Source organism: Anopheles cruzii, chromosome 2 (genome assembly GCF_943734635.1).
Source record: "Anopheles cruzii chromosome 2, idAnoCruzAS_RS32_06, whole genome shotgun sequence".
Taxonomy (NCBI): Eukaryota; Metazoa; Arthropoda; class Insecta; order Diptera; family Culicidae; genus Anopheles; species Anopheles cruzii.
This window is the reverse complement of record NC_069144.1, coordinates 4,188,285-4,214,951: the sequence shown is the minus strand read 5'-3', so window position 1 is coordinate 4,214,951 and position 26,667 is coordinate 4,188,285. Positions and strand designations below refer to the sequence as shown.

General features: G+C 49.0%; 3 protein-coding genes across 3 annotated transcripts; 1 reads left to right on the top strand and 2 right to left on the bottom strand.

Moving 5' to 3' along the window:
- Positions 1-15,225: 15,225 nt before the first annotated feature.
- Positions 15,226-15,957, bottom strand: LOC128275417 (uncharacterized). Its single transcript, XM_053013912.1, has 3 exons — positions 15,895-15,957; positions 15,499-15,813; positions 15,226-15,421 (listed from the first exon to the last, which is right to left on the bottom strand). Exons 1-3 carry the CDS (start codon positions 15,955-15,957, stop codon positions 15,236-15,238), a joined length of 564 nt encoding a protein of 187 aa, XP_052869872.1. The 3' UTR covers positions 15,226-15,235.
- Positions 15,958-16,367: 410 nt separating this feature from the next.
- LOC128269256 (apyrase-like) lies at positions 16,368-18,738 on the top strand. Its single transcript, XM_053006665.1, has 7 exons — positions 16,368-16,542; positions 16,609-16,834; positions 16,894-17,103; positions 17,177-17,467; positions 17,536-17,820; positions 17,895-17,970; positions 18,039-18,738. The coding sequence occupies exons 1-7, from the start codon at positions 16,388-16,390 to the stop codon at positions 18,518-18,520; spliced, it is 1,725 nt and encodes a 574-aa protein (XP_052862625.1). The 5' UTR covers positions 16,368-16,387; the 3' UTR covers positions 18,521-18,738.
- A 173-nt stretch (positions 18,739-18,911) lies between these two features.
- LOC128275393 (uncharacterized) lies at positions 18,912-20,277 on the bottom strand. Its single transcript, XM_053013878.1, has 2 exons — positions 20,136-20,277; positions 18,912-20,068 (listed from the first exon to the last, which is right to left on the bottom strand). Exons 1-2 carry the CDS (start codon positions 20,275-20,277, stop codon positions 18,912-18,914), a joined length of 1,299 nt encoding a protein of 432 aa, XP_052869838.1.
- Positions 20,278-26,667: the final 6,390 nt, after the last annotated feature.

Sequence of the window (26,667 nt, the reverse complement as noted above, 5' to 3'; positions counted from 1 at the left end):
AAATTTCGTTTAATAATAAAAAAGTGATTGCACATGCATAGTAAATTGTTGAATCAGAGTAGAAAATGGCTATGAAAAGATTTCTAGTCGTAGAGGAACGAAACATCAGGAAGGTAAAGCAAAAAGCACGATCGCAAAAGTAAAAATAAATCAATACCAATGACCTTTCAGCTTGTGTGTTTCGAAAAGAGCGAAAAAGAAGTAATCGAAACTATAAAATGATAGTTACAAAAAGCCGGCAGAAAAGCCAGGGAGACAGGGAAAACCATCGGAAACTCCACCGGAAGCGGGATTTATCAAAATGCAAAATGACATGATTTATTTACAGAACTAAAAGATATAAATTTTGCACCCCGGCAAATGGTCCGCGCACGGACTCGGGCGAAAGTAAAAAAAGGGGGTAACAAGCTTCCGAAGCGTCCGAAGCCTCATAACTTGGCCGAGCACAGCAGCAAGAATGGCCAGCCAGCCGATAGTGTGATGGATATTAAAGGATAAAAACCGTGGACCGACGAAGAACACGGTGTCACGGGTTCTCTTCTCTCTCTCTCTCTCTGTCCCGCTCTAAGCGCCGGGACTCCCGGGGACCGCCGGATGGTCAGACAGCGTGGTACCAAACACCGTGACAGCCAGGGCAGGAACCGAGCCCGAAAGGTTCGGTCGAAACATTGGGCAAAATGGTGAACCCAATTTGCCACCAAAAAAGGCGGGAAACAAAAAAAAGGGTAGCAAAAAATATGGGCGCGAAACAAACTCCCGGCAAAAAAGGACATTGTCACATCGGATCGCTGCAGGCGCTCGGGATGGGATGTGCCGTTCTTTTTTGTGGTGTCCTTAACGGCCGTTCTGGACCGTTGAGGGATGCGCTGTAGAATGGGTCGATCCCATTGGAGACCGGCGCAGCAACCGGCGTGCGATAGAAACCGGGGGAAAGGTGGTCCTGGGCCCGTGCATCGGCCCGCTTCATGCAATTGCCGGAGTGTCAACTCGTTTCGCTGACAGTGTCGCACGAAAGTTGTGGCAGCTCCACACTCCCATCGGTTCGCCAGGAACCGCCCCGGTAGGGACATGTTGCAAAAACACCGTCGACTGTCCCCGAACGGCGGTATCAAGGTGCGCCCGACCCACACACACACACACACACCTGGAACGGTTTAATCAAATTGCACCCGGCAATAGAAATGATCTTTGTAGTCGCCTCGTTTGCCGCGGGAGAAAAGATTGCATTTCCGCTTCCTTGCCGCAGTCGTGACAGTGTGTGACAGCGTAGCTTCTTTGCATCCCCGTTCATTTCAAAACTATACAATCTGTTTCTGTTCCGCACCGCGAGATAAGAGGGCTCCGCACGGTGGTGGTCTTTCATGTTTTATTTTGCTTGAGGGACTCTCGGGGGCCACGGCACACCTTCGATAGAAATCGTAAGCCCTTTCGGAAGTGTTTTGCCATCAACCACATACGCCACGTGGTGGGTTGCGAAAGTTTGATTAAGCCATCAAACTAGGCGACAATCGAAAAAGGGCAAACCTCGTGCGTGATTTGATGTTTGCTAAAATGCACTACGTCGGAGGGAAACTTTAAATTAAAATGGACACTTTCTTGTAAACCTTTTCACGATTGTTCTGAAATTCCGGAACAGGATTGGCAGTTCAATAGGGGAATTGGATTGGAATTTTCGTAGATACTAAAATTTGTCCACGATAAGCCGGACGAGATGGCTTGAAGCTTTCACGAAGCTTTCAATTGAATCAAAATGATAAATTGGTCACTTTTTGGTATCTTTGCTAATAATCCTGTTGATACGGTTTGCATTTTATGATACACTTCGCAACAATAATTTTGAATAATTTGGAATCATAATTCCAAATCGACTTCTCAATTATTAATTAATTTATTATTCAAAAATTCACATTATAACTTTTTTTGACTTTCATAAAACTGCCCCCTCTACTTAATCATTTAATTATAGCTGTTCCCTTTTCTCCCCAAACGCGTTCAAGCTTCTCGATCTTCCTTCGAGAGCCCGAATCGCCGAAAACCCCAATTGCGACGGCGACCTTTTTCGCAGTCGCGCCCAATTCGGACACCACACTTTGGCGCAGTTGGAGTTTGATTAATTGTTTAAATTAAATAACTACCCATAATATATGGAGTGCGGTTGGCCTGTCACAGCCGGTGCCGGACCGGATGGGACCTGTCGCGCCCGGATGGTGCGAATTCGGCCGTCGGTCATTTTTGCGCGATTTTCGGTGCCCAGCCCCAAACGCCCCGCCTTCATCCGGCGCCGAGCGGACCGTTCGCGATGGTTTGCATAATGAAATTTGGTAACAAATGTAATTCAGGCAGCAGCTTGCCACGGAATCTGTGGTTTCATTAGGCACCCCGTTAAAAGACTTGGCGACACTATTAAGGAATGAGATTAGTAGCGATGAAAGGAATTATTTAATAAGGACAGGATGATGTGTAATTTATTGTTACCCAGGAATGTAACCTTCCGTTAAAGTATCATCAAGGTCCTGCCGAGTACAAATTACATTTAAAGCGCTTACGACTTCGTACGACTGAGAGTGTGCAGCGTTTTCCGTATAATGTTACATCTCGCCACCGAAATTAAACACCCCGAAGCCAGCGGACGGACGGATGCTCTCCTGCCAGTATCCTCGTATCGGCGCGTCGGTCCCATTCTCCACATGAGAGCTGCGGTTGACCAGACAAGAAACAATGTCCTCCTTGGACCGAGCGTCCATTTCGAGACCAACTTTGAACCACGAGCCACGAGTTACGAGAGACGGCCAGAGACCGTTTCTGTGGGGACCAGGTTCCGGAAAAACCAATCGGTCAACCGCTGCAACCAAGAGGAAAATCTACTTTCGAAATAAACTTTCGATCAATGTTTCACTTCGGAACTGTACTCTACTGTCAACTTACCAGTGCGAACCACCCGAACCCGAATCCCGTTTAGAAAAAAACGCCCCATTCATCGTAACAATTGTGTGCACAGTTTTAAATCTTCCCGTAGTTTATATCGGCCGCCCCGCCCCCCGCCGTCGTCGTATATCGGCTGTCACCGTGTGATGTTCATGCTCGTGCGGCCGCCGGTTTTGTTTTTCCGGGAAATTCTCGACCACCTCCCATCGAAATCGGCCGGCATCGGCCGGCATCGGCTGGTCGTCGTCGTGGCGGCCGGGTTCCGAAAATTACTTTCGGATAAGCGCACGAAGACCGGGTGCTGCAGCTGCAGGTTGGGCGATTTCTAATTGAAAATTTCACAATTTATTGTTTGGGAAATTTAATTTATTTCGCTCGCATCGCTCCCAACCGGGCGCTCTTGGTCGGGAAACGGTCGCCGTGGCCAGGGCTTGAGCTGTACCAATTCCGACAAAGTACAATAGATTCGGCCACAGCAACCACAGGACCAGGGCGTCATGTGTACGCTGGGTGGCTTGTGGTTCCTTGAGGGATTTGCATGTCCAATCTGGGACGGGTGAGGCTTCGGGTTGGTTCCGAGAAAAGTTTCCTGTTGCACATCCCGGGGGCCTCGGAGCCAGGATGCGAGATGCGAGAAATGATAAACAGAAACGGACACATGCGGCCAGCACTGTAAAGAAGCGACCACACACACACACAGGAACGTCATATTTGGAGCGATGTAATGATGTGTTTAAATTTAATATTAAGCTCGATTGTGGAGTTTACAAAGATAGCAACAATAGTAATAAATAAGATAAAAACAAACTGGACACGCTTAATCACCTCAAACCCACTGCTCACACCCTAATAAATCGTTCACAAGCTGCGGCCTCAACTCGAAAAAGGAACGGCCCAGGATTTACTGATGCGCAACTGAAAGTTTGTGAAACAATACACGACCCTCAGCCCGTCCAAATGTTCCTATAGCAATCCGAACACTCCGACCAGGCCAACAGTTGCGGACCAGCAATGGTCCCTCCTCACGAAATGGTGGCTTCCCGTGGCACTGTCAATTTCGGATTTATTTCCCAACGCTCGAGTCGGGGCGGGTAAATTAAGCGGATCCTGCGGTGGCCGCCGTACTTTGGAAAAATTTATGGCCGTATATAGAATAGTTTCGCAAAACAAGCCAATCCGCACCTTGGGAGCGCTGTGGCGATGCAACAAGCTATCGGCTACCGTGGTTCACGCGAATCAAAATGTTTGATAGGATTAAATTATGGGCGCGCGAGGCGTCGTCGACGTCAGCGACAAACCCGGTACCGCTTGGCAAATTGCCTTCCCTTTCGAGCGTTGATCCTGCCACATTCATCATCAAGAAGTTTTGTGCGAACTTGCAAAAATGTTAATTTACTTCAGCGGGCGCCATACATCAGCTTCCCGGCGCTCCCTCCCAACCGTTGAATGGGTTTCCGAAAGCGAAAAACGCGGAACAGCCTTCCGGCCGAGGCGCGCTGTAATGTAAATGCCATTTTCATTGCACCTCCGTATGCACCTGGGAAGGGAACCGAACCTGGGTGGGAAAAAATGATGACCGTAAGTATGATTAAATTCTACGACTCTCCCGACTGTCCATAACTTACCGAGCCGTGCCGGAACGAGGCTTAACACCTTTTTCTCTCGCAACACACGGTACCGGGCGGCCACGACGTGTTAAAAGTAATCTATTTTTGGCTCTCTGTCTTTCTTTCTCTCTCTCTTGGCCACATTATTACATCGCATCGTCAATTACCGTCACTCGCTCTCTCGGACTTCCGGTGTCCGCCACACCGCGGAAAGTTATGAGGAAAAAATTGCCTCGCCACCAGCCGTTCTAATGAAATGGCTTAAGATATCCTACCGTTTTCCGGCCGGTCCGAGTGGGACCAAAATCTAATTAAGATTTTTCTCTCCGCCAGCGAGTGTCCTGGCTCGGAAACGGATCAACGTACGGATCGACCGGACCTGGGTGTCGCTCACTCTCCGGCAGGGGTTGCAATAATAAACGGTGTCCACCGTGTTCGGCTCGTCTGGGTTAGAAAGAAATATAATTATTATCATTGAATTCCTTGCCCAACGCCCAGAACCTCCCGTGATGAAGCGCCGTTTTGGCGTTCACAATTTAAGGGGTTTCTTCTGGGGAAAGATTTAAATCGTAGGATGAGTTCCTAATGATGAAGCTACTGGCATCGGTAAGTACGTGACATCAAACGGATGGCCTACCACAGCTGGTAGCGCTCCTAATGGGAGAACGTAAAACGGGCCCCGTAAAGGATGATTTCTTCCATTGTTGCCCCGCGTTAACGAGCTGATGCCAGCTGCAAAAAAGTGCGCCCTGAAAACTGTCGTGTCCTCCCAAGGCACAAGGCAGCATAAAGCGTAAATTGGAGCCTAACTGTGCGAATTGGATGAGCTTTCTTTGCCAACGGGTGCCACATCGTCTGAGCCGCGCCTGCCAGCGGCAGGACAGTTAGTCGGCACACCCGGAGCGATAATCTTTTCGCCAAAGTCGACGCCAAAGGACATCAGGCACGTCACCCCGTGAAGTCGTAATCATTACCGCCCTGGCCGGAGCCACCACCAATCGGCACCAGGATCGTAGCACGATGGCCATGATACGACGGGTGAATTGTTCGCATTCGGCGACAAACGTCACCATTATCAACTGTCACTCAACACCCGCCCTACCCATCGTTTCGGGCCTGACTGACGCCGTGGCCGCGACCAACCAATTCTCGTCCCTCCGGAACCCGGCTTGGTGGCGAAGAAAGAAATCCCGAATTCTCCCAAATCAGTTCATCAGTGCGGACAATTAGCACCATTAACCGGTGTCCGTAACTGAGCTTCCAACAATTGACTTGCGAAATCGAAGACGAAAGACGACGTCGGCCCGATAAAATTCAGTCGCACAGATTGATGCGATAATCCGCCACAAACGAAGTTAATTAGAAAGAAAATTGGAAGTATTGTACGCACTGGAGGCTTATTTGGGAGGCAGGACACCAGTTTGGACATCACATCACTCGTGTCATTAGAATGCTGATGCAACGCTGTTGACGATTTATTATATTTATGCAAATTTTTCATTTGTTAGAGTTACACCAATTTAGGATGGATTAAACGATTTACATTGTTTCTCTTAAGCGCCGTTTACACGTTGCGATATGTCGCAGCAATCCCTTGTATGAAACCAATTGCCACGATATATCGCTACGTGTAGACAGCAAAAAAGGAACAAATTGCTTGTATACGACCAGATTGGCAGATCAAAAAAATTGAATGCGCCGAGCATCAATTTCGGTCCAATCTCCATACATGTGTGCGTGTGCTGACGGTGGATAGACATGTGTGCGTGTATTGATGGCGGTTTGGCATGTTGTTTTGAATGTTTTAAAGCAAAAGTTTAACGTGAGAATAATTGCCTCGCTTTAAAAGCCATTCCCTTGACCACCGTGACCGATTAGTACTCTTGGTACGTTCTATTTTTTGCTTTGTTGTTGTGCGTTTCGGTTGCACAATCCAAAGGCAGACAAACACAGTCTTTCTTCCATGGCTGTTTCCATGACACCGAGATCTGCGATTGCAAATCGCAACGGTACATCGTGGCGTGTAGACGCTCCACCTTGGCTGCGATATATCACTGCGATTAATCGATACAAGGCATTGCAGCGACATATCGCAACGTGTAAACGGCCCTTTACATGGTCCCGTTACTATGGGTCCAAGACGTCGCATGATGTCCCAAGAGGACCTCGACTTAAAAAGAATGTTCACCTAATTTCAAATTTTAAACAATTCAAAAGGGCGAAACTTTAACATATGGGCAGTTTTTTGAGGTCTGAAATACCCAGTTGTCGCTGGGATCCAAATCTAGCGCATACGGTGAATGTGGGAGCAATTCGAAGTACAATGCATGGGGTCCTTATAACACTTTTCAAACCATTTACGGTATATTTTCTCACCATGATGCAGTGTATATTAGAATTGTGTTTGATACATTGTTTTGAAAATAACAAAAAAAACATTACAGTTTTAGGCGTGGATACTATCTGCACATTTTTCCGATCCGGGTTATCTGAGAATACATTGCTTTTCTGAGCTGTGTCGTCCGTCTATTCTCATTCGGCCGGCTCTTTCCATACCCATTCTTTCTCCCACATCGGCATCATTTCTCTTTTGGTCCACTTTCGAAAACAACTTTTCGTCCCTGCGTTGGTGATAAGCGGGCCATATATTATGATTGCGCACGTCGGAAGTAATTGGCGTAACTTATCGACAGTAGATTCATGGAGAAACTTGCGCGAGTTGATCAAGTTTAATCGGTCGAGTTGAGGGAAAATTTCCGGCAGCCGAAGAAGGTCATCTTCAATGTACTACAAATGTAAGGGAAAAAGAGTTTGATAAAAAGATCAAAATGTGATAACTAATTCATAATGATCGCATCATGCGTCAGATGCATCATTCACTTACTTTAAAAGGAAGGTGCAGTGTAAAGTAGCGAACTTTATTTTGATGAATGATGCCGATAAATAATCTATTGGTAGCAATCAGCCTCAATTCTAAATACCATAGAAGCGGTAACCGGTGGATTTCGGTAAGGCCATCACGCGTTGCCTGAGAAAGAAAATCAAACCGAGATTACATGGCAGTGGCATGGCAATCGATGAGTCTTCTTACCTTTTCCGAATAGGTCAGCTGCAGACGAGTGAGTTTTGCGAAATTGTTGCAAATGTACTGAACGGCCCTGGCTGGCATCGCAACATACCCTAATTCCAAACACCTCAATTGGGGGGCAATCTGGAAAAATTCCTCAAGAAAACCGAGCCTGCCTTTGCGACCCAACATTGTACAACGAATACGTAAAGATTGGAGCGAGGTAAGTGCTTCACATCCGTAAAAAATGCTTGTGTCCAGGTGTTCCAATCTTAGATGCTACAAGAAAAAATCACATTGAATATGATTACGTTCGAACAGAGGATCACACATTACTTGCTTACCTTTAGTTCAGTTAGTTGCGCCAAGGATTCCAACGATCCTGAATCACCGTTAAATCACCTCTCACTCTCACTCTCACTCGACTCAGTTGTGTCTCCACGGTGCTCCGAGATCTTTACCGCTTTCGACAGTGTTTTCCTACTTTCTGGTGCCATTGCTACAGCTAATTCCGCGGCGGAGTCTGTAGCGAAGCTAGAATTGTTAAGGTTCACTACTGTTTTACGTTCTCGCCTGCCAATTCGAGGATCTTGTGCGTTTGCCTCCGCGGCGTCGGTGAATAAGCTCAGCGAGCACAGTGATGGCGGCTTGTGGCATCTGTGCCCTCTCAGTGGTGGGCGAAGTGATCGGGTGTGGCAGCCAGCTCCATGGTGGATCCTGTAAGGCGCAATTCCACCCGGACTGCCTTAAACTGGGCAAAGGATGCGTGAAACAATTGCTATCCCTTAAAAACCTTCGCTGGTTCTGTGACGAGTGCACACGCAACGCTTCGATGGTCACCTGCCCCCCCACGAGTGAGTTTTCTCGCCTCCTTGATGAGAAGCTGAGGGTCCTGCTGGGTGAGCTAGACCTCCGTCTTGCTCACGGCAGCCGTTCCCAGCGTGAGACGATTGCAGCTACATCCACAGCCTGCAACTCACGTTCGCATACATGCCCAGCCACAACGAGAGTCCCACATCACTCTTCTGGGACTCAGCCTGCTCCGGCCAACGTTTGTGCTGGAAACAAACATGGCTTGACCTCCGAAGCGCCGTCAACATCACAGCGCCTGTCGTCTGGCATCAGTTCTAACGGGACTCCTAAGGCCGTTCAACGCCCTCTGAAACCGACTCCGGCTGCACTACCGAAGTGCCCTGAAGCGTCACTCACACCGCCCTCGTTCACGTCGACTCCTGTATCGTACGCAGACACCGTCAGAGCGCCCTCCAACACCACCAAAACAACTTCCAGCACCTCTAGCCGAATGACAGCTCGCCTGTCTCCTAAGCCGCCGCCGCTAGCGCCGAGTGTAGCCGCTCCTCTACCACTTGCCAACGTGTCGCGCACTCCACGAACACTGCCGCCGGCCGCTTCTCCACCACCACTACTAACCGGTACCGGGCTAGGTACTAAGCGTACCCTCCTAACGGTACCGCTCGAGCGACCGGAATTCTGGCTGTATATTACACGCATCGCGCCATCGGTGACCACTGAGGAAGTGGAAGCCTTTACTAAGGAGCAACTGGGCTGCGACACCATCACTGTTATCCGGTTGCTGGCAAAGGGCCGGGACACGAGCACTCTCTCCTTTGTCTCGTACAAAATAGGGATGTCGCTCTCTCTACGTGAGAAGGCTCTTTCTCCGGATACTTGGCCCGTCGGACTCTCCTTCCGGGACTTCTGTGATCATGGCTCCACCGCAGTGGACGATGCCCAGAGTAGATCATCGGGATTAAGATCGCGACCGCGGCACTCCGCCTCTCCACCTCCGGCCCCGGCTCCGGCTCCGGCCGCAGCTTCGGCTCAGGAGTGACTATCCGTCCGGAGCTCACCTCTAAATCCTCTTGCCAACACATTCACCACCGCACGTCCCCGGTCTGATGGTCTATTACCGCCGTCACTGGTGGCCTATTACCAGAATGTAAGAGGCCTGCGGACGAAATTAACTGACTTCCGCCTAGCCGTTCCTTCTGGTGGCTACGACATCGTGGTCCTCACAGAGACATGGCTCACCGCAGACATCCCGTCCGCACTAGTGGTCGATGACTCGTTCTCGGTCTATCGATGCGATCGGACTGCCAGCAACAGCACTCGCTCCCGCGGCGGTGGGACACTCATAGCTTGTGCTGACCGCTTGCGCTCGTCCGCTGTGACCCTCTCCGACTCGTCACTCGAGCTCGTTTGGGTGCGCATCTGGATCGGTTCGCGTTCGATCTTCATCGGGGCCGTGTACATCCCACCAGACCGAAGCTCAACTGGACCGTTTCTTGAGCGGCTCTCTGAGTGCGTCGGCCGAATCACTGAGCGCTTGGGGCCGAACGACAACTTGCTGCTACTCGGCGACTTCAACCTTCCAAGCATCTCGTGGTCACCGGACGGACCATCGTATGTTCCATCCAGTGCCGGAGCCTCGACAACCGTTTTCCTCGACGGCCTAGCAGTCAACGGTCTACGTCAAATCTCTGGCATCCAAAACAAGTACGGCCGGCAGCTCGACCTGATCTTCACGGACTCTAACGACTTCGCCGAGCGCGTGGCCGTCCAGGCAGCGGCCGTCCTACTCATCCCCGAGGATGGCTACCATCCAGCGCTTTCGCTCTCCATTGGGCAACCGCCTAGTGGACCAATGGCTCCGGACCGGTCCTCTGCTCCAGGTGAGGCTCGAAGGCTGAATTTCGCTAGATGCGACCTCGTGAAACTCAACCACCTGGTGATGGACAGCGATTGGTCATTCATCGACACTGCCGCCTCGGTCGACGATGCCGTGGACACGTTTACCGCCACACTACGTTCTATGCTTTCTTCCTGTTGCCCTCCTCTCCTTCCCCCCTCTAAACCTCCCTGGTCGGACAGGCATCTGCGTGCATTAAGGACGGACGTGAGGCGCGCCCTCCGCCTCTATAGCAGGCATTGCTCTGCATACCACAAGCAGCTGTTCAAGTACGCCTCTCAGGCTTATCGCGTCTACAATCGTACACGCTATTTCTCTTATTTATCTCGTCTGCAGTCCAGGCTGTCAGTGGACCCCAGATCCTTCTGGCGTTTCGCTAAATCTCGGCGGGGCTCCCCTAACCTCCCCACCACCCTCTCCCTAGGTAGCGATACGGCAACTTCCCCAGATGGCGTGTGCGACCTTTTCGCCAGGCACTTCTCGGGATTGTTTGTCGACCCAGCCAGCTCCTCCATATGCCTCACGGCCGGACTAGCTCATACCCCCCGCGACTCCCTCTCCATCGACACAGTTCCCATCTCGGAGGACAGCGTCTTGGTAGCCCTCTCTAATCTGAAGCTCTCCCACTCCCCAGGTCCCGACGGTATTCCTTCCTCTGTGCTTAAGGGATGTATGCACTCTTTCGCCCCGATCCTAGTTCAGCTCTTTAACAGATCACTGCGGGAAGGGTCCTTCCCGCGGGGCTGGAAGTCCGCTTGGCTCGTCCCTATCCATAAGAAAGGAGGCCGCCAAACCGCCTCTAATTACCGTGGTATTTCCCTCCTCTGTGCCTTATCAAAAATCCTGGAATCAGTCGTTCACTCCTACCTCCTTCCCCTCGTTTCTTCTTCCATCTCTGTACACCAACATGGCTTTATGCCCAAGCGGTCTACAGTGACCAACCTCATGTCGCTCATGCAACGCATCTACCCTGCCGCTGCCTCTGGCTCTCAGGTGGATGTAGTCTACACGGACTTTAGTGCCGCGTTCGACTGCATCTCACATAGTTTGCTGGTTGCTAAGCTACGGCAGATGGGTTTGTGTGATCCCCTCTTATCTTGGTTTCAGTCCTTTCTAACCGGGCGTTCCTTCTGTGTCAAGACCCCTTCCTCCACTTCTCTTTCGTCTTCTATCCCCTCTGGGGTACCTCAAGGCAGCGTCCTGAGCCCCCTCCTTTTCTCTTTGTTCATAAACGACTGTTCCGCTGTACTCCCTACCGAAGGCTACCTTATGTATGCCGACGATGTAAAGTTCTTCCTCCCGATTGCCAGTCCTGCCGACGCTCGTTCCCTCCAAAGAGCGATTGATGATTTTGCAACATGGTGCTCGTCCAATGGCCTTTGCCTGTCTCCTAGTAAGTGCTGTGTCATCTCTTTCTCTCGCCTGAGTTCGCCTTTATCCTGGAATTATTCCCTCCTTAACTCTCCCCTCCCTCGAGTATCCGCGGTGAAGGACCTCGGCGTTTGCCTCGATTACGCATTAACGTTTACGCCACAGATCGAGGCCACTGTGGCTAAGGCCAATAAGACCCTCGGCTTCATCTCTCGCATATCCCCTGACATTCGCGATCCTTGGTGCCTGAGGGCTCTTTTCTGCTGCTGGGTCCGCCCTATCCTCGAGTATGCCTGTGTTGTCTGGTCCCCCTCGTCGCCCTCCTCCATGGACAGGCTTGAGAAGGTACAACGGCGGTTTACCAGGCTCGCCATTCGCAGGCTCCTGGGTACCTCTGCTTCCACCTTGCCCCCTTACGGCACTCGCTGTCGCATGTTGGGGCTACCTACAATAGCGTCCCGCCACTCTTTTGCCCAATCCCTCTTTATCGCCAACCTCCTGCTTCATAATATGGATGCTCCCTCCCTACTTTCCTCACTCCCTTTCTATGCCCCCTCTCGCCGCCTCCGCGACAGACCCCCATTCCTCATTCCCCCCCGCCAATCTCGCTTCGGATCAGACGAGCCATTCCTGCGGGCGATCGGTTCCTTCAATGCCGCAAGCCACCGGTTCGACTTCCACCTCCCCGTGTCCTCCTTCCGCTCCCGCCTTCGCGCCTCCAACGCCCCTAGTATTTAAGAACTTAGTATGTAAGCTTGAATTTGTTAAGCCACCGGCGACCAATTTAATAAACGAAATGAAATGAAATAAAATAACTTTCAACAAAAGCGTCACCTATGATTTCTAAAGACGTCAACTTTTTAATCTGGCTCGTGATGTCTTGAACTAACGTTTCAGATAGGTAAATGCCATCGAGGCGAAGACGCCGCAAAGAGGCGTTTCTTCGAAAAAACTCGTGGCGTTGAAACGAATTTTCTGCTCCGAACGAACTATCAAACAATGGCGATTTTATTGACAACTCCTCTAGAAGAGGAAATGTCAATTCGTACAAGCGGTCCAATGAGTTGTTTCGAAAGCAAGCAGCATAAACTTGCTTTAACTGTCCACTGAAAAGTCTCCACTGCTCCAACTGGTCCTCATAATCACAACACATTTTCAGACCTTGCAAAGAAGGGGCGATCGTATGCCAAGGATTGCGATAGCTACTGCGTATCCCCAAGTGTTTTAATTTTCTCATAACTGGGAGCGGTTCAACCATTTTGTCCATTTCTCCGAGTTGATAACTAATCGTCAAATGCTGAAGGTTAGGTACCTCCAACAAAATTAACCGTAACGAAGAGTGTGATAAATTCCTGTCTTTTATGCGCAATGAGGAAACACTGAACGTTTGGAATAACTCGTTAAGATACGGAGGGCACTTTTCAGTTTCTAGCAGTTTAAGGTGGTGATATTTTCGATTACTTTGAAGCAACACTTTGTCCCTCGGAAATTGTGGCACTAGCAACACACGATCCATTCGCCGTCCTAAAAATGCCAAGTCTAACCATCGTTTGCAAACCAGGGACGCGTTTTTCAGGTCCTCCACGTCAAGGTGGTCAAATATCATCTCCAATAGCTAAAAAACAAATAATTTTTTAGCCACTTTACCTGTACAAGCCGCAAACTAAAATCACTCACTTCGTTTGGTAGATCGTAAATCGTCGGGTGCTCCATGATTATTGCAGAAACTATCCGTACCGTCGCGAGTGTAACGTTTGAACTGTGCTAAAACTTCTCGGTTATTGGTGCTTCGATTGATTCACCTGACCATTTAAAATGCCACAGTTGTTATCGCCATTACTATTCAAAGAGTTTTAAGTTTGAATTTCGTTTTGAGGGATTTGGTTAAATTTTGGTTTTTACGTAGAATTGGGTATATTATTTAAGTAACTCTTAGCATCATGTCAAAATTGTGCAACTTAAAGGTAACCTGAATTGAAGGTAACTACTTACTTTTGACTACTTAAAATATTGATCTACTACTTACTGTCCGCAAATGGCACCATTCGCACAAACATTTAATCGGCATTTAATTTACAGCACCCATCCTTAACCATCCTCACGATGCTTAGCCAGTGCACAGTAGCGATGAGTGCGCATCATCACTGCCGGGGCATACTGGAAACGCATCTCCGGTGCTTGGGAAGTCCTTATCTTCCGGCGGCACTCCCCACCGCACACGTCGGTGAGGTCGTTTATTACAATTCACCAGTGTTGTCACTAATCTCTCCCCGGGCCGAACTCCGGGTCTCTGGAGCCCGGATCTTGCCCCGGGTTCAGACGTCATAATTTAGACACTGCCGGAGCGAGCGTAGCCACCGGACCGGTAATTGGGTGTCAATTCATGATTAGACTCTATTTGCATGCACAATTATTCGGGAACAGCACTACGGACTACCCTTCGGTTCGGTTCGGACCGACAAGGCGAGGAGGACACTTTGATCCTCGTACGCGCGCTTCACGCGCTCTGGAAGCAATTTACGGTTTGGTCGAAAGGCTTGGTCGCCGAGCCAGTCGGTGACCCTGGCTAAGGGATTACAGTCAATTTATTTCAATCAAGTTAATCGCTTCGTTTTCCATCGACTCGCAGCCGCATCGCTGCCCGTTATCCGCAGTAGTTGCTAATGTTTAAGATCGCAATTTGCACAGCTGTTCGAATAGGGACCGGCTCAAACAATCTCTTTTCCGTTGACTGATTGTCCGCGGGCTGGCGAAGCAAATAGCGGCCTGACGTATCCGTTTATAATAACTCTTTTCCGAATAAATTAATGTCGTCTGACACAACAATCAACAAATTGTTTCCGCGTTGGTCGCCCATGCTTCCCAACACCATTTCCCAACGAGGTGATGCAGACATTAAATATGATAAAACTACACTCCCGTCCCGGGGACCCTTCCGGACGTAACGATGAACCACGAACTCGCGCCGAATCAGCACGATTTTTTTACGCTTCGACTAGTTTTAATAATAACCCACAAATTGCTGACCATCTCGAAACGGTGGGCAATCATTTAAAAACGCATAAACTGTTCGCCGGCCCAACAACAACCCCTATCGATTTCAATTTCACGAAACAACACTCAAACCCCGAGCCCGACCCACTGGCTGGCCAATCAGCGAACGTTCGGAAGTCATGAAAACGAGCAGCGGAACGAGCCTCTACGTTGATCCCTTTCGACCGAAACTGGTCCCCCCAAGTGTTCGGCTGATTGATGCATCGGGTTGGTGCAGCGGGAGGCTGTAAAAATCCTCTATGCAGCACGGTGCACGAGACCCGGATTCGACTCTCTCGCATTCGATTAATATGCAAATTTTTGCCGGCAAAGGCTTTCAAATTAAACGGCCCCGGTCCGGTTACTGCTGATACCGGGCAAGATGGGGCGTTGGTTTTTGAAGGTCCTCCTGTCCACGTACATGGACAGAATGCGAACTGGGAGGCTAAACACTACACAAGTGATCTGATTCAAGCATCGAACATGTTCGGGTCTAAATCCAGACCGGCTCGTTCCGTAATTTTATTCGATGGATGGGCCACTTGGTGTGAGCGTAGAAAAAAACGTCAGCTTGAAAAGCAGCACCTTCTTGGTCTCGTTCACCGGCTGATGCATCAGGTCCATCTTCAGAATGTAGTCGCCGGGGGGCAGCATCGTAACCGCTATGTGGTCGTCGGGCATGTAAAAGCGGTTGAGCGAGTAGAAGCCCTACGGATGAACACAGAGTCGCGGCAAATCGCGCAATTAGTACTACGGCGGACGGAACCGGAAACAAAGCCTTGAACCTGGTAGTACGGGCAGATGAAGGTGAGATTGCCAAACTTGAGGAGCTCCTCGTTTAGTATCGCAACCATCGGATCCAGCTGCGTATCTGCCTCGCCGCACAGCTCCTTGTTGGTGCCGGCCACCGTCGTGAACTCCCCGTCCACCTTCGTTTCCACCTCGATACTGGCGAATATGCCTTGCGTCAGGTCGACGAACAGCCGTCCGTCGATGTCGACCGTGCTGCCCACCGACTCATTGTTTATTCGCACCCTCATCGTGACGTAGTCCGGGTTCGTGTCGTAGTCAACCCTTGTGATCAGCAGCCGGGCCGAGATCTACCGGCGGGGAAAAGCGGTAAATCAGTTCCATGGCCCCGGGCGGGATGGGTTCCGGAGGTTCCGGTCCGGTCAACTTACCATACCAAAACAGACCACCACCGTCACGGGCAGGGTCCGAGTCCACGCCAACGTGTTGACCATTGCAGAGCGGGCTTCGACCTACACACGGAATCAAGCTGAACTCACGCGAAGCCTCATTTTATACCCAATCCCCGATCAGATAACGCAGCGGTAATGGCCAGTAATCATTCCGCACAAATAATCCCAAATTCCAATTTCCCAAAATGGGAGTGACTTAGTGGCGGAATAATTAGACATGCCGTCAAAGGGTGCAGCGTCCGCGCCGAAGGGTTAATCTTTTTCGCACGTGTCCACCACAGGGAGCCGGCAATGTTTGCATAGTCCGTTTTGCGAAATCTTTGCCCGTGAAGCCGGCCGTTGCGTAGGTTTGCGCTTCGTGCATGCACAGATGGGTCTGGTGCACCGTGACAGGGCTCGCCTTATAAAAGGCACCGGCAGACCTTGACCCGCGCAGAGTGGTTCGTCCCAGGTACGCATTGCATCGTATAGAATGGATCGTTCCCAATGTGCTTCGGTGGTGCTCATCTCGTTGCTGGTGCTACAGTTAGGACATAGAACCGGCCACACCAAGAACGTTCCGAGATCCGCTGGCGGCCAGAACGGGTTCCCTCTGACTCTGATCCATATCAATGATCTACACGCACGGTAATTGTCGCAGAAGGCACACACGAAACGGAAGCTGAACCGAGGAACATCTCTCTCTTCCGGTAGGTTCGACGAAACCAACCAGAAATCGGCGGCCTGTGAGAATCGCGATGAGTGCATTGCCGGCATTGCTCGGGTGTACCACACGATCAAGAAACTGAAGCAAGATTACAGTGACCGCAACCCACTGTACCTGAACGCGGGCGACAACTTCCAGGGCACGCTCTGGTACACGCTGCTCCGCTGGAACGTTACGGCGCAACTGATCAAACTGCTGCCTCCGGATGCGATGGTAAGGTGCGGAACCTAGTGGTCCACCCCATGCTCTAACCACAGCGTCCCATCCTGTAGACTCTCGGCAATCACGAGTTCGACCATAGGCCCGAGGGGCTTGCGCCCTACCTGAAGGAACTGCAGGCCATCGGCATTCCGACCATTGTGGCCAACCTCGAAAAGAACGGCGAACCGGCACTGGAAGGCGTGAACATTCACCGGAGCATCGTGCGGGACGTGAAAGACAGGAAGGTGGGCGTGATCGGTGCCTTGTACGACAAAACGCACGTAAGCGCGAAATGGGCGAAATAGCCACGGACAGAACCACAGGACTTACAGGCATATCATATCCATCCGACAGAATGTGTCCCCTACGGGAAAGGTAACGTTCACGAATGCCGTCGAAGCGATCCGAAAGGAAGCGCAGCAACTGAAATCCCAGGGTGTGGGCATCGTAGTCGTGCTGTCCCATCTCGGTCTGGACGGGGACAAGCAGTTGGCCCAGGAAGCGGGAGAGCTGCTGGACGTGATCGTGGGAGCCCACTCGCACTCGTTGCTACTCAACCCGTCGGCCGACACTCCGTACGATCGGGTGAACGATAAGATCGAAGAAAGCTATCCGGTTGTCGTCGATAAAGGCAACAATCATAAGGTAAAATCCCCCGAGGAACCGAGAAATCCAGAACCCATTTTCTAAGCTCTCATTTTTCCACCCAATAGGTGCTCATCACACAAGCCCGTTCGTACGGTAAGTACGTGGGCCGATTGACGGTGTACTTTGACGAGCAGGGCGAGGTCCAACGATGGGAGGGCCATCCTATCTACATGACGCACGACATCGCGCAGGATGAGAAAGCTCTAGAGGCGCTGAAACCGTGGCGAGATGAAGTGACGCGTCGGGGCAATGAGAAGATCGGAACCACGGAGGTGCTGCTCGATCACGCATCCTGCCGATGGTGCGAGTGTACGCTCGGTAGCGTGGTTGCCGATTCGTTCGTCGCAAACGTAATTGTTGTTGAGCTCTGGACCTACGAGAACCTCAGTTTACTTATTGGGCCTTTTCTGTTCTGGGTTTTCAGTATACAAACACGGAGCGCCCCCTGGTTATCGGCGTCGTGCTAGCGGGTACTTTCCGGAACCCAATTAGCAAGGGAGGTAAGATCCGAATCGATTCGCGAATAAAATTGCCGCTGCGTAGACTAACCCACTCCGCAATCCACCAGATATCACCAACGGGCTGGCGATCGAGGCATCTCCGTACGGCTCATCGGCGGACCTGGTGAAACTGTCGGGCAAGGACCTTCGGAAGGCCATCGAGCAGTCGCTAACGCTTGACGACGAGTATCGCTACAACACCATGCAGGTGTCCGGGCTGACGGTAGAAATTGACCTAACGAAGGAGCCCCTCCACCGTGTCAAGAGCATCAAAGTGGGCAAGACAAAAGATTTGTTGAACGACGGGGAAGAATACTACGTGGCCACCACTTCCTATCTGGCCGACGGGCGAAACGGCTTCACGATGATGAAGAACGCCAAAGAGCGCACGACGGGACCACTCGATTCGGATGTTCTTATCCACTACATTCACGAGAAACAGACCATCACGAAGGACATGTTCGCTGAACCGCGCGTAATCATAACGCACCACACCAACGGTACCTGCACGAGGAATTTCGATCGGGAAAGCTTTACGAAAGGTTCGTAAACGGAAGAAAAGAAAATAAAACCAAATGTAGAACTCCATGAAAGTAGATTTTGTAAACAGATGGCCTTAGCGGCCAATTTGGTACTCCTCATTATGCTTTTTTGGCCTCGAGCACGGCCCTCTCGGCCGCTGTAGTGCTAGGGCTCTGTGATAGAGTTGTTCATTGTAGTGTTTACGTAAAACGCTCCCAGGCCATATTTTTAAATCGGAAACTCCGTTTCAAAAATTCATCAAAACTTCGCCTTGTGAAGGGTGAATGTTTGAAATCCCTTCCCACTTTACAAAAGGAGAACTTCCGTACAAAATATAGATTAATTTTGATTTCTGATCTGAAGTTTATTATTTATTCGAAAATCTCAACAATGGTGTTCCGATACTGCTACAAATTACTTTACACTAGTAGCTTGCGGATCGGTTCCGCTAGCCGCAGGTGGCCAGTAACATCGTTGAACTCGTTCACATCGCACGCGTACGCATACCCATCCGGGATCGAGTGTCGCTTCCAGCGCAGCCACGCAATCCGCTCGCTCACATCCCGGCACACCACGTACTGCTCGGCGATCTCATCTTCCGTGGCGTGCGGATTGTTTATCCCGATCAAAGCAATCCCCGCCCGGGCCCGTTCGTCGATCAGTACCTTGTAGAAGAGCTTCGGGACCGGAACGCGTCCCGCCGGATCCCGCTCCGGATCGAAGTCAAGGTAAACTGCCTGTCCGTCACCATTTGCGTCCGGCAGCTCGAGCACACCGTACGTCCCGGTGTACACCGTCAGCCAGAGTCCCCTTTCGGCCACGTGCGCTTTAACGCTCGTCTCGATGCGCTGCCAGTTGAAGCCATTGAATCGCTGCCACTGGGGAGCCACGTTCAGCAGCCAGAAGCTGGCACGCTGGTGCGCCCCGTAGATAAAGTCCGATTTGGCCGCCAGATGACCGCGGGCAAAGAACAGACCGCGTTTGCTGTCCAGCACAGCATCGGCCCGCCCCGCGCTACCCAGGATGCGCTCGATGGTGGCCCGTTGTGTGGCGAACGAGTAAACGGAGCCCATCTTGAGGTCGTCATAGAAGTTGCCCTGCAAGAACCCGGGTCTCTTGACGGCCCGCTGATGGTGGCCGTTATGCGGTGTCAACCGATGTTTGACGTAGTGCGTTCGAAGCGTCTCCTCGTCGAAGCACACCTCGTACAGCTGCGCAAACCGTCCGCCGGGGAGCTCGAACCCGATCCGCACGGTAGTGCCGTTAGCGAAGCACTTGCCACCGGTACGTTCCGCCGCGTGGAACACGGGCCTTTGACACGCGAACTGAGAGATGTTGTAACGCTCCGCCTCGAACGTAAACCCATCATCACCGGCACAGCTGATGATCGCCGTTTTCGATTGGCCACCGGGTGATCCCTTCCGGAAGCCATGGGAACAGAACAGTTCCAACTCCTGGCCGGCGTCCAGCTCAACCGTGGTACCGTTGAGCCGCGGCCAAACAAATCGTTCACTGCCCGGTTCAAGCAGCAGCGGTTGCATGATCGACAGATCGCGCTGCAACGATATGCTGCAGGCTGTAGGAAGAGTAGAGATCGATTGGAACTGACTACCTGGAATACTTCACGCGAGTGGGAAACCTACCTGGATCAATATCTGGGTCTAATGGGTCAACTTTTTCACTACTTGACGATACTCTTTTCGTATCGTCGGTAGTGTCCTCAATGTAGACACGTGCCAGAACACCCCGGCCTAGCATCAGCACCAGCACGTACGTTAGCAGCATGTTTAAAGGTCTTAACCCACGCCGGCGCAGATCTGCCTTCTCACGAGGAGCTCTCCGTGGCAAATGAACTTGTCCGTGAGGCAGAGGTCGAACAAACTGCGGTTAACGGGAAACGTTCTTACGACACACACACGTACGACGCAATGTAACGGAACCCGGTGGGCGACACGAATCAGCTGTTCAGCCGCGGGGTCATGGAACTTACAATCAACACCACTGTCTCGCGGTTTTGGTGGAGAAATGTATATTTTCTGATATAAAGTGGCGTCCCACTGCTAACCCAGAACAACGTCTTAAAAGGGGCAAGCTCTTTATGCATTATGGGTTTCTCGTCCGAGGGTCTGAAAGAACGAATGCCGGACATAAAGGAGCTCATTAAGCGTGCAGCCTTCACACGGTCCGCTGAACGCATCACCGAACAGCTTAAGTACACGCGTCTGATTACCCACCATAAACCACACAGAAGTTGCTGAGGCTTACAGCGGTCGGTTAAATCGTTTTCTAAAAATAGCTGCTATACTAGTTGCAGCGAAATGCTGCCTATTAATAGTTTTTAAATGACTTTATTGTTTAAAAAATACCCCATTTGATGGCCAAGCGTTCTGATAGCTTTCTGATGATTTTGGTTCTCCATTAGTTACTGCTTGGCATTCAACGTGAACACTGACAAAAACGTTGTGTGAAACCCGAAAATGGCTAACGTGCCAGTAGCAGCTGCAGCAACGATCGTCGTTTTACTGGTCAATTGTTCAACTATTATCGCTTTCATTAAGGTGCGTTTGGTGATATCCTTTGGTGCCGTGGGCTGTAAGAAAAGGCCTCAGCGTGGTTAATCTGCTATCCGTAGCTCGTGCCTATGGCGACCAAGGTTGAGACAAACTGCAACTACCGGTACGCGAATATAACGACCACCTTTACGCGAAACGGGACCAACGCACACAGAATCGATTACGAGATCGAGTTCCTACGGGACATAGCCAATCTAAAGGTAGGAATGTTGTGTCGTCTGCTGCGACCCCAAGATTAACCTTTCGGCTTACGTCTCGTCGCGAATCAGATGACTACTGCTTACTACGTGATTACTAGCAACGGGGTTTCCAAAAATGCACTCGTCTCGCGTTGTGTGGACGTGTGCAGCTTTCTGCGGCGCCAGACGAAGGACCGTTTGATGAAGCTAATTTACGATGAAATTGCACGCAACAGTTACCTGCCGAAGAGTTGCCCGATGCGGGCAGGCCATTACTACATTCGCGACTATCAGCTCGGCCGCATCACGATGCCGGGCTTCTTTCCTGAGAGTGACTTTGTGGTCAAGCAACTGTTCACGGTCGGCCTAAAGTACGAACCGATGTTCGACCTTCATGTTTACGGAAAGCTTGTGCGAGTAAGCGGTCAGCGATGAAGTCACATGTAAGTTGAACACTGCCGATGAAAATATTTTTGTTTCGGACTCTGTTTTTAGAATCGTTTTAGTTTGACATCGAAACATCGAAAAATAATTCAAAAACATAGGAAAATCTGTCGTAACCCCATTTGCGTCAGCCGCTTTTCGCATTTTTCAATCTAAACTCTTATTTGGCCAATATTTTACACATCTGTGATCTGTGGTCTGTGGTAGAGTATTCAACGGACGTAATAGTGCGAAGATGAACCTAGTCAAAAAACCCATTCAAATAACTAGGAAATGGAAAACTAGGTCGCAAAACGTGCAACAATTAAAATCTTAAAATGGTTCGTTCAATTAAAAAGTCAAATCTAATCAGATCTAATCAGGGCTAGTGTTTCAATCATCAACGGACAAGTGAATGCCCTGATTGCACAGTTGATAGTTTACTTCTCGCATAATTTACAGTGAATTGACCAATCAAATCTAAACGACGAATGTACAATATCATACCCATTGTAAAGGTGTCCTGTGACCTGTGAAATTAGAACTAGATGTCGTTGAACCAGCGGCGCAAAACAAATCAGTGCTTTTAAAATTTTCTCAAAACTATAGCAAACGTGAATATGGTCACATTTATGAAGTTTGCAGTGTTTTGACCAAGTTTATTAAGTTAGACTACTTTGTCAAGGTTAGCTGGCTGATGTCGAGAACGGTACGATCCATGTCCATTTATGCGCATTCTCGATCCCGATCACAGCTCGTATCTTTAACCACCAGGAAATGCAATTACAAGTACCGTGAATGTAGATGCTCAAAGGATCGGGCCCGCACCTTGCCCGACGTTTGCTTCTCGTGGTGTCCTATCACCTTCCCTCCAACAAGAGCGATCTCCAAAAGCCTATCCTCAGCCGGACAGTAGACGGATTGTTTTTTGAGTGGTGGGTAAGGTCATATTTTTTGATAAAACAAAACCAGTTCAACAGTGTTTTTGTACCTTACCAGGCCTTCAACATATCCATTACAGAACAGAAACAAATGAGAAGCATCCTTTTTAATAAAATGTTTGACTAAAGCATAAATCCAGAATAACCATAATATCATAATCACCAGCCATAATAATATAATGTAGGTCGTAACAACCTCGATTTCCGGTGATTTACATCTCGAACTAAATAAAGGTACTGGTCGACTCTGTTCCAAGTTCAGTAGAAGTCGCTCCAAAGGGTGTAGCGAACCTGTTTGAAGTTTTTCGCCTAGAAAAATGAGCATAGTATTTCCGATATTGTCTATGTTGCTGGTTTTTTCTTCGATGTACTTTACCGAGTCAGCAAGCCCTCTGCTTTCTGTACGTATTTCTTATGGAACTTCTGGCAAATCCGTAATGTTTCATTTCCTATTTAGCTGGTCCCTGTGATCACAAGTATTACAATCAGTAAGAACTTCGACTATATGAATGCTACAGCATACATTCATCAGACAAAACAGGTCACGAACCAGAGCATCGACTGGAAGATCGACATTCGTCGCGAGCTAGACGATGTGAAGGTAAGCGAAACGATGAAAGTCATGTGTCGTGCAGCGGAAATTAAACGATCTCCCTTAGCTTTCAATGTCGTATCACGTTGTAGCCAAAGGTGGAGCTGTTCGAAAAAATGCTTTCCTGGGCCGTACGATCAACTTTTGCTCCTTTCTGCGGGATAAGACGACAGATCGCTTGCTAAAAGTCGTGTTCGATGTTGTGCTGCATGACACCAATCTTCCCAGCCAATGTCCACTTAAGGTGGGTAGTTACTACATAAACAACATTCAGCCGTCCCGAATGGTGCTTCCTGGCATATTTCCCGAGTCTGGCTTCTTTCTGAAGCAACTGTTTCAGTTAGGCAGCAATAAGAAACCAATATACTACGTTGGAATGCATGGAAAGACGGTACGAATACTAGGTGGCACCAAATAGTGATCAAATCTGATCTAAAACGAAAGAAAATAAACCAAGTTTTACTATCCATCATCACAAGCGCTGAGAGGTTGTGGCATCCGCATTGCCGGCGATGTAAACTCGCCATCTCAGACGGAGTCTACCACCTTTCCTCTGAGTCCATCCGGAAGGCCTAAGAGAACTTTGCGGGCTGGTTCGTCGTCCGCCCCTTTTCACGGCATGACCAGCCCACCGGAGCTTTGCGAGATGTAGAGAATGAGATCATCGTACGTAGGACAAAATTCAAAAATATTGTTGGGGTTTAACATTTGCAACTTCCGGCTTGCAAATAATTACTTTGGCTAGAGAGCTACCATTAAAGGCAGAGCACTGCTCAATTAAAACAACAATGGCACAATCAAAGTAAATAAATGTAGATTGCCTGAAAAACTCTATTAACTACCGACTGCAATAACCGACGATTACGGTTTCGCGAATGCGTTTTACGAACTCAATTGCAGTACGGATTTTAAATGGCATCGGCCTCAGTCTTACCATATCGTCAGAAACACAAGATGAACGTAGTTCGTATTTACGTATTCACGGTAATTTTATCAACATGTATAGTAGATTCAAACTGTTTCGTGACTGTAAGTACTTCATGGCCTGTGGTTATTCGACATCGTTTTCGTCGCAGCATCAGTATTTACTTTTCAATTCTATAACACCGATAGCTTGTTCCATTAGTCACACGTGTTGAGATGAAAAAAAACTTGCAATATTTCAACGCTACAGCAAACATTAAACAAACGCGATCGATCTTGAACCAGTCAATTGATTTGGATTTTCGGCTTTCTCGTCAGTTAAAGGATATGAAGGTATGAGAGCCAATCCTGAACTTAAAATGAGTGTCACAAGAACTTTTTTGGTACTTTACAGGTACCAGTTTCTTCGAGTGAACGATTATGTGGCATGATTATTTGAATGAAATGATTCAATTTTACAACTACAATTTTTAAATTGCTTTTCCAGCTCGTTGTGTCGTACCATGTTGTTCTGAATAACAGCACAGCGCCAAAACTAATTGTAGCCCGAACGGTGGACCTCTGCTCTTTTATCAAAAACCCATCACAGAACCGCCTGATAAAGATTGTGTATGATGTACTAAAAGAGGACTCCAACTTTCCCACCAGGTGTCCAATCGCCCCGGGTACATATTACACACACAATATCAGACCCTCTCGTACTGTCGTTCCTGGTTTTCTACCCGAATCAAGCTTTCTTCTAAAGGTAATGATTCAGTCTAGCCTTAATCGAACACCGATGCTTTACATTGAAGTGTACGGAACGTTGTTGCGTGTAGACACCGTCAACAGATATTGAGCACTTTTAACAGAAAGCATAAGCATAGTAAATAAGACATCATTGAAAACATAATCTCTATATAAATAAAAATCAAGTTCTGTCTGTGTGTCCCTTATATACTCCAAAACTACTGGACTGATTGACTCGAAATTTGATATACAGGGGTTTTTGGGGCCGGGGATTGCAATAGTCAAGGTTAGAAACCCCTCACCCCCCTCTTTCGTTGCCCTCCCATACAACTAACCGTTAAAAACATCAATTGCTCCACAAGTAATGAATCGAATTCCATCAAAACTTGCACAATAGTTGATGGTCACCTGAGAAACCATGTGACAAAATTTGGTCCTTGCAGGACGAGGGGAAGTGCGGTTCCGCATACAACCCCAATCCTTAAAATACGTCCTAGGGCAATATGGGTATCGTTTCTTAGGTTTTGGTGGTCTCTAAATCGTTTGGTTTCACTTAAACGCCACTTCCTTTCTTCTTCCACCTATCACCACCCCTCATTTCATCCATCTAGAAGTAGTGTTATGTTGGGGGGAACTGCATAGTTTGCGTTTAATTATTGAAGAAGGTGAGAAAGAGAGGGAGTAAGAGCGAGAGGAAGAGAGAGGAAGTGAGAGAGAATGAGAGAGAGGGAGCGCGAAATAGAGAGAGAGAGAGGGGGGAGGGAGAGGGAGAAAGTGAGAGAGAGAGTGAGAGAGAGAGAGAGAAAGAGAGAAAGAAAGAGAGACAAAGAGAGAGAGAGAAAGAGAGAGAAAGATAGAGAGAGAGAGAGAGGAAAAAGAGAGATAGTGAGAGAGAGAGAGAGAGAGAGAGAGAGAGAGATAGCAACGAACTGGGGGGCTCCCATACAAACGTAACATAACATTCAGCATAATTCGGGTTGTTTTCGAGCAAATCGAACCAAATTCTGCAGGTGGGAGTTTTTGGGAAGGGGAAATGTTCTGGTGAATGTTTGAAACCCCTCGCCACTTTCCAAATGGTGGCTCCCATACAAAATTTGGGTCAATTTCAGCAAAATTCGAAAAGTGTTCAAACAATTTGAGTCAAATTTAGCTGGTGCAAAATTTGCCATGTATCCCACGGGAAACGGGAAGGAAAGCCAATCGGATACATCACCGGGAAGCCCTACCATTTGGAACAGAGTAACGGGAGACGGAAAGGGAAACTGAACATATACGTCACCGGGAAGCCCGATCGTCTGAAAAGTAGGAGTAACGGGAAATGCAAAGGGAAGCTGATCGGATACGTCACCAGGAAGTCCTTTGAAACGACGGATAAGCGTGAAATGAGGATGAAATGAGGCGTGGCAACGCGCGCCGGAATCAGCTAGTACACCATAAATGGTACTCAAAATGAGATGGTACCCAAAATGTCGTTTTAATGTTGTTTATTAGCGATTATAATAAATGTGTCTATTACCTACGCACGCACTACGCACATGTTTCATAACTAAGTAAGCCGGATTTTCAACAGCTTAACGTCAGTTGCTTTGCGCCAGTTGCTACAATCTGAGTGTGGCTACTTTTTATTTCATACCGTGTACATGATGAACGTTTGGCTATTGACGGTAACTTTATCAACATGTATAATAGTTTCAAACTCTTTCGTGACTGTAAGTATTCCAAGGCCTGTATTCGGTATCGTTTACGTCGCAACATCAGTATTTACTTTTCAATTCTATAACACCGATAGCTTCTTCCATTAGTCACACGAGTTG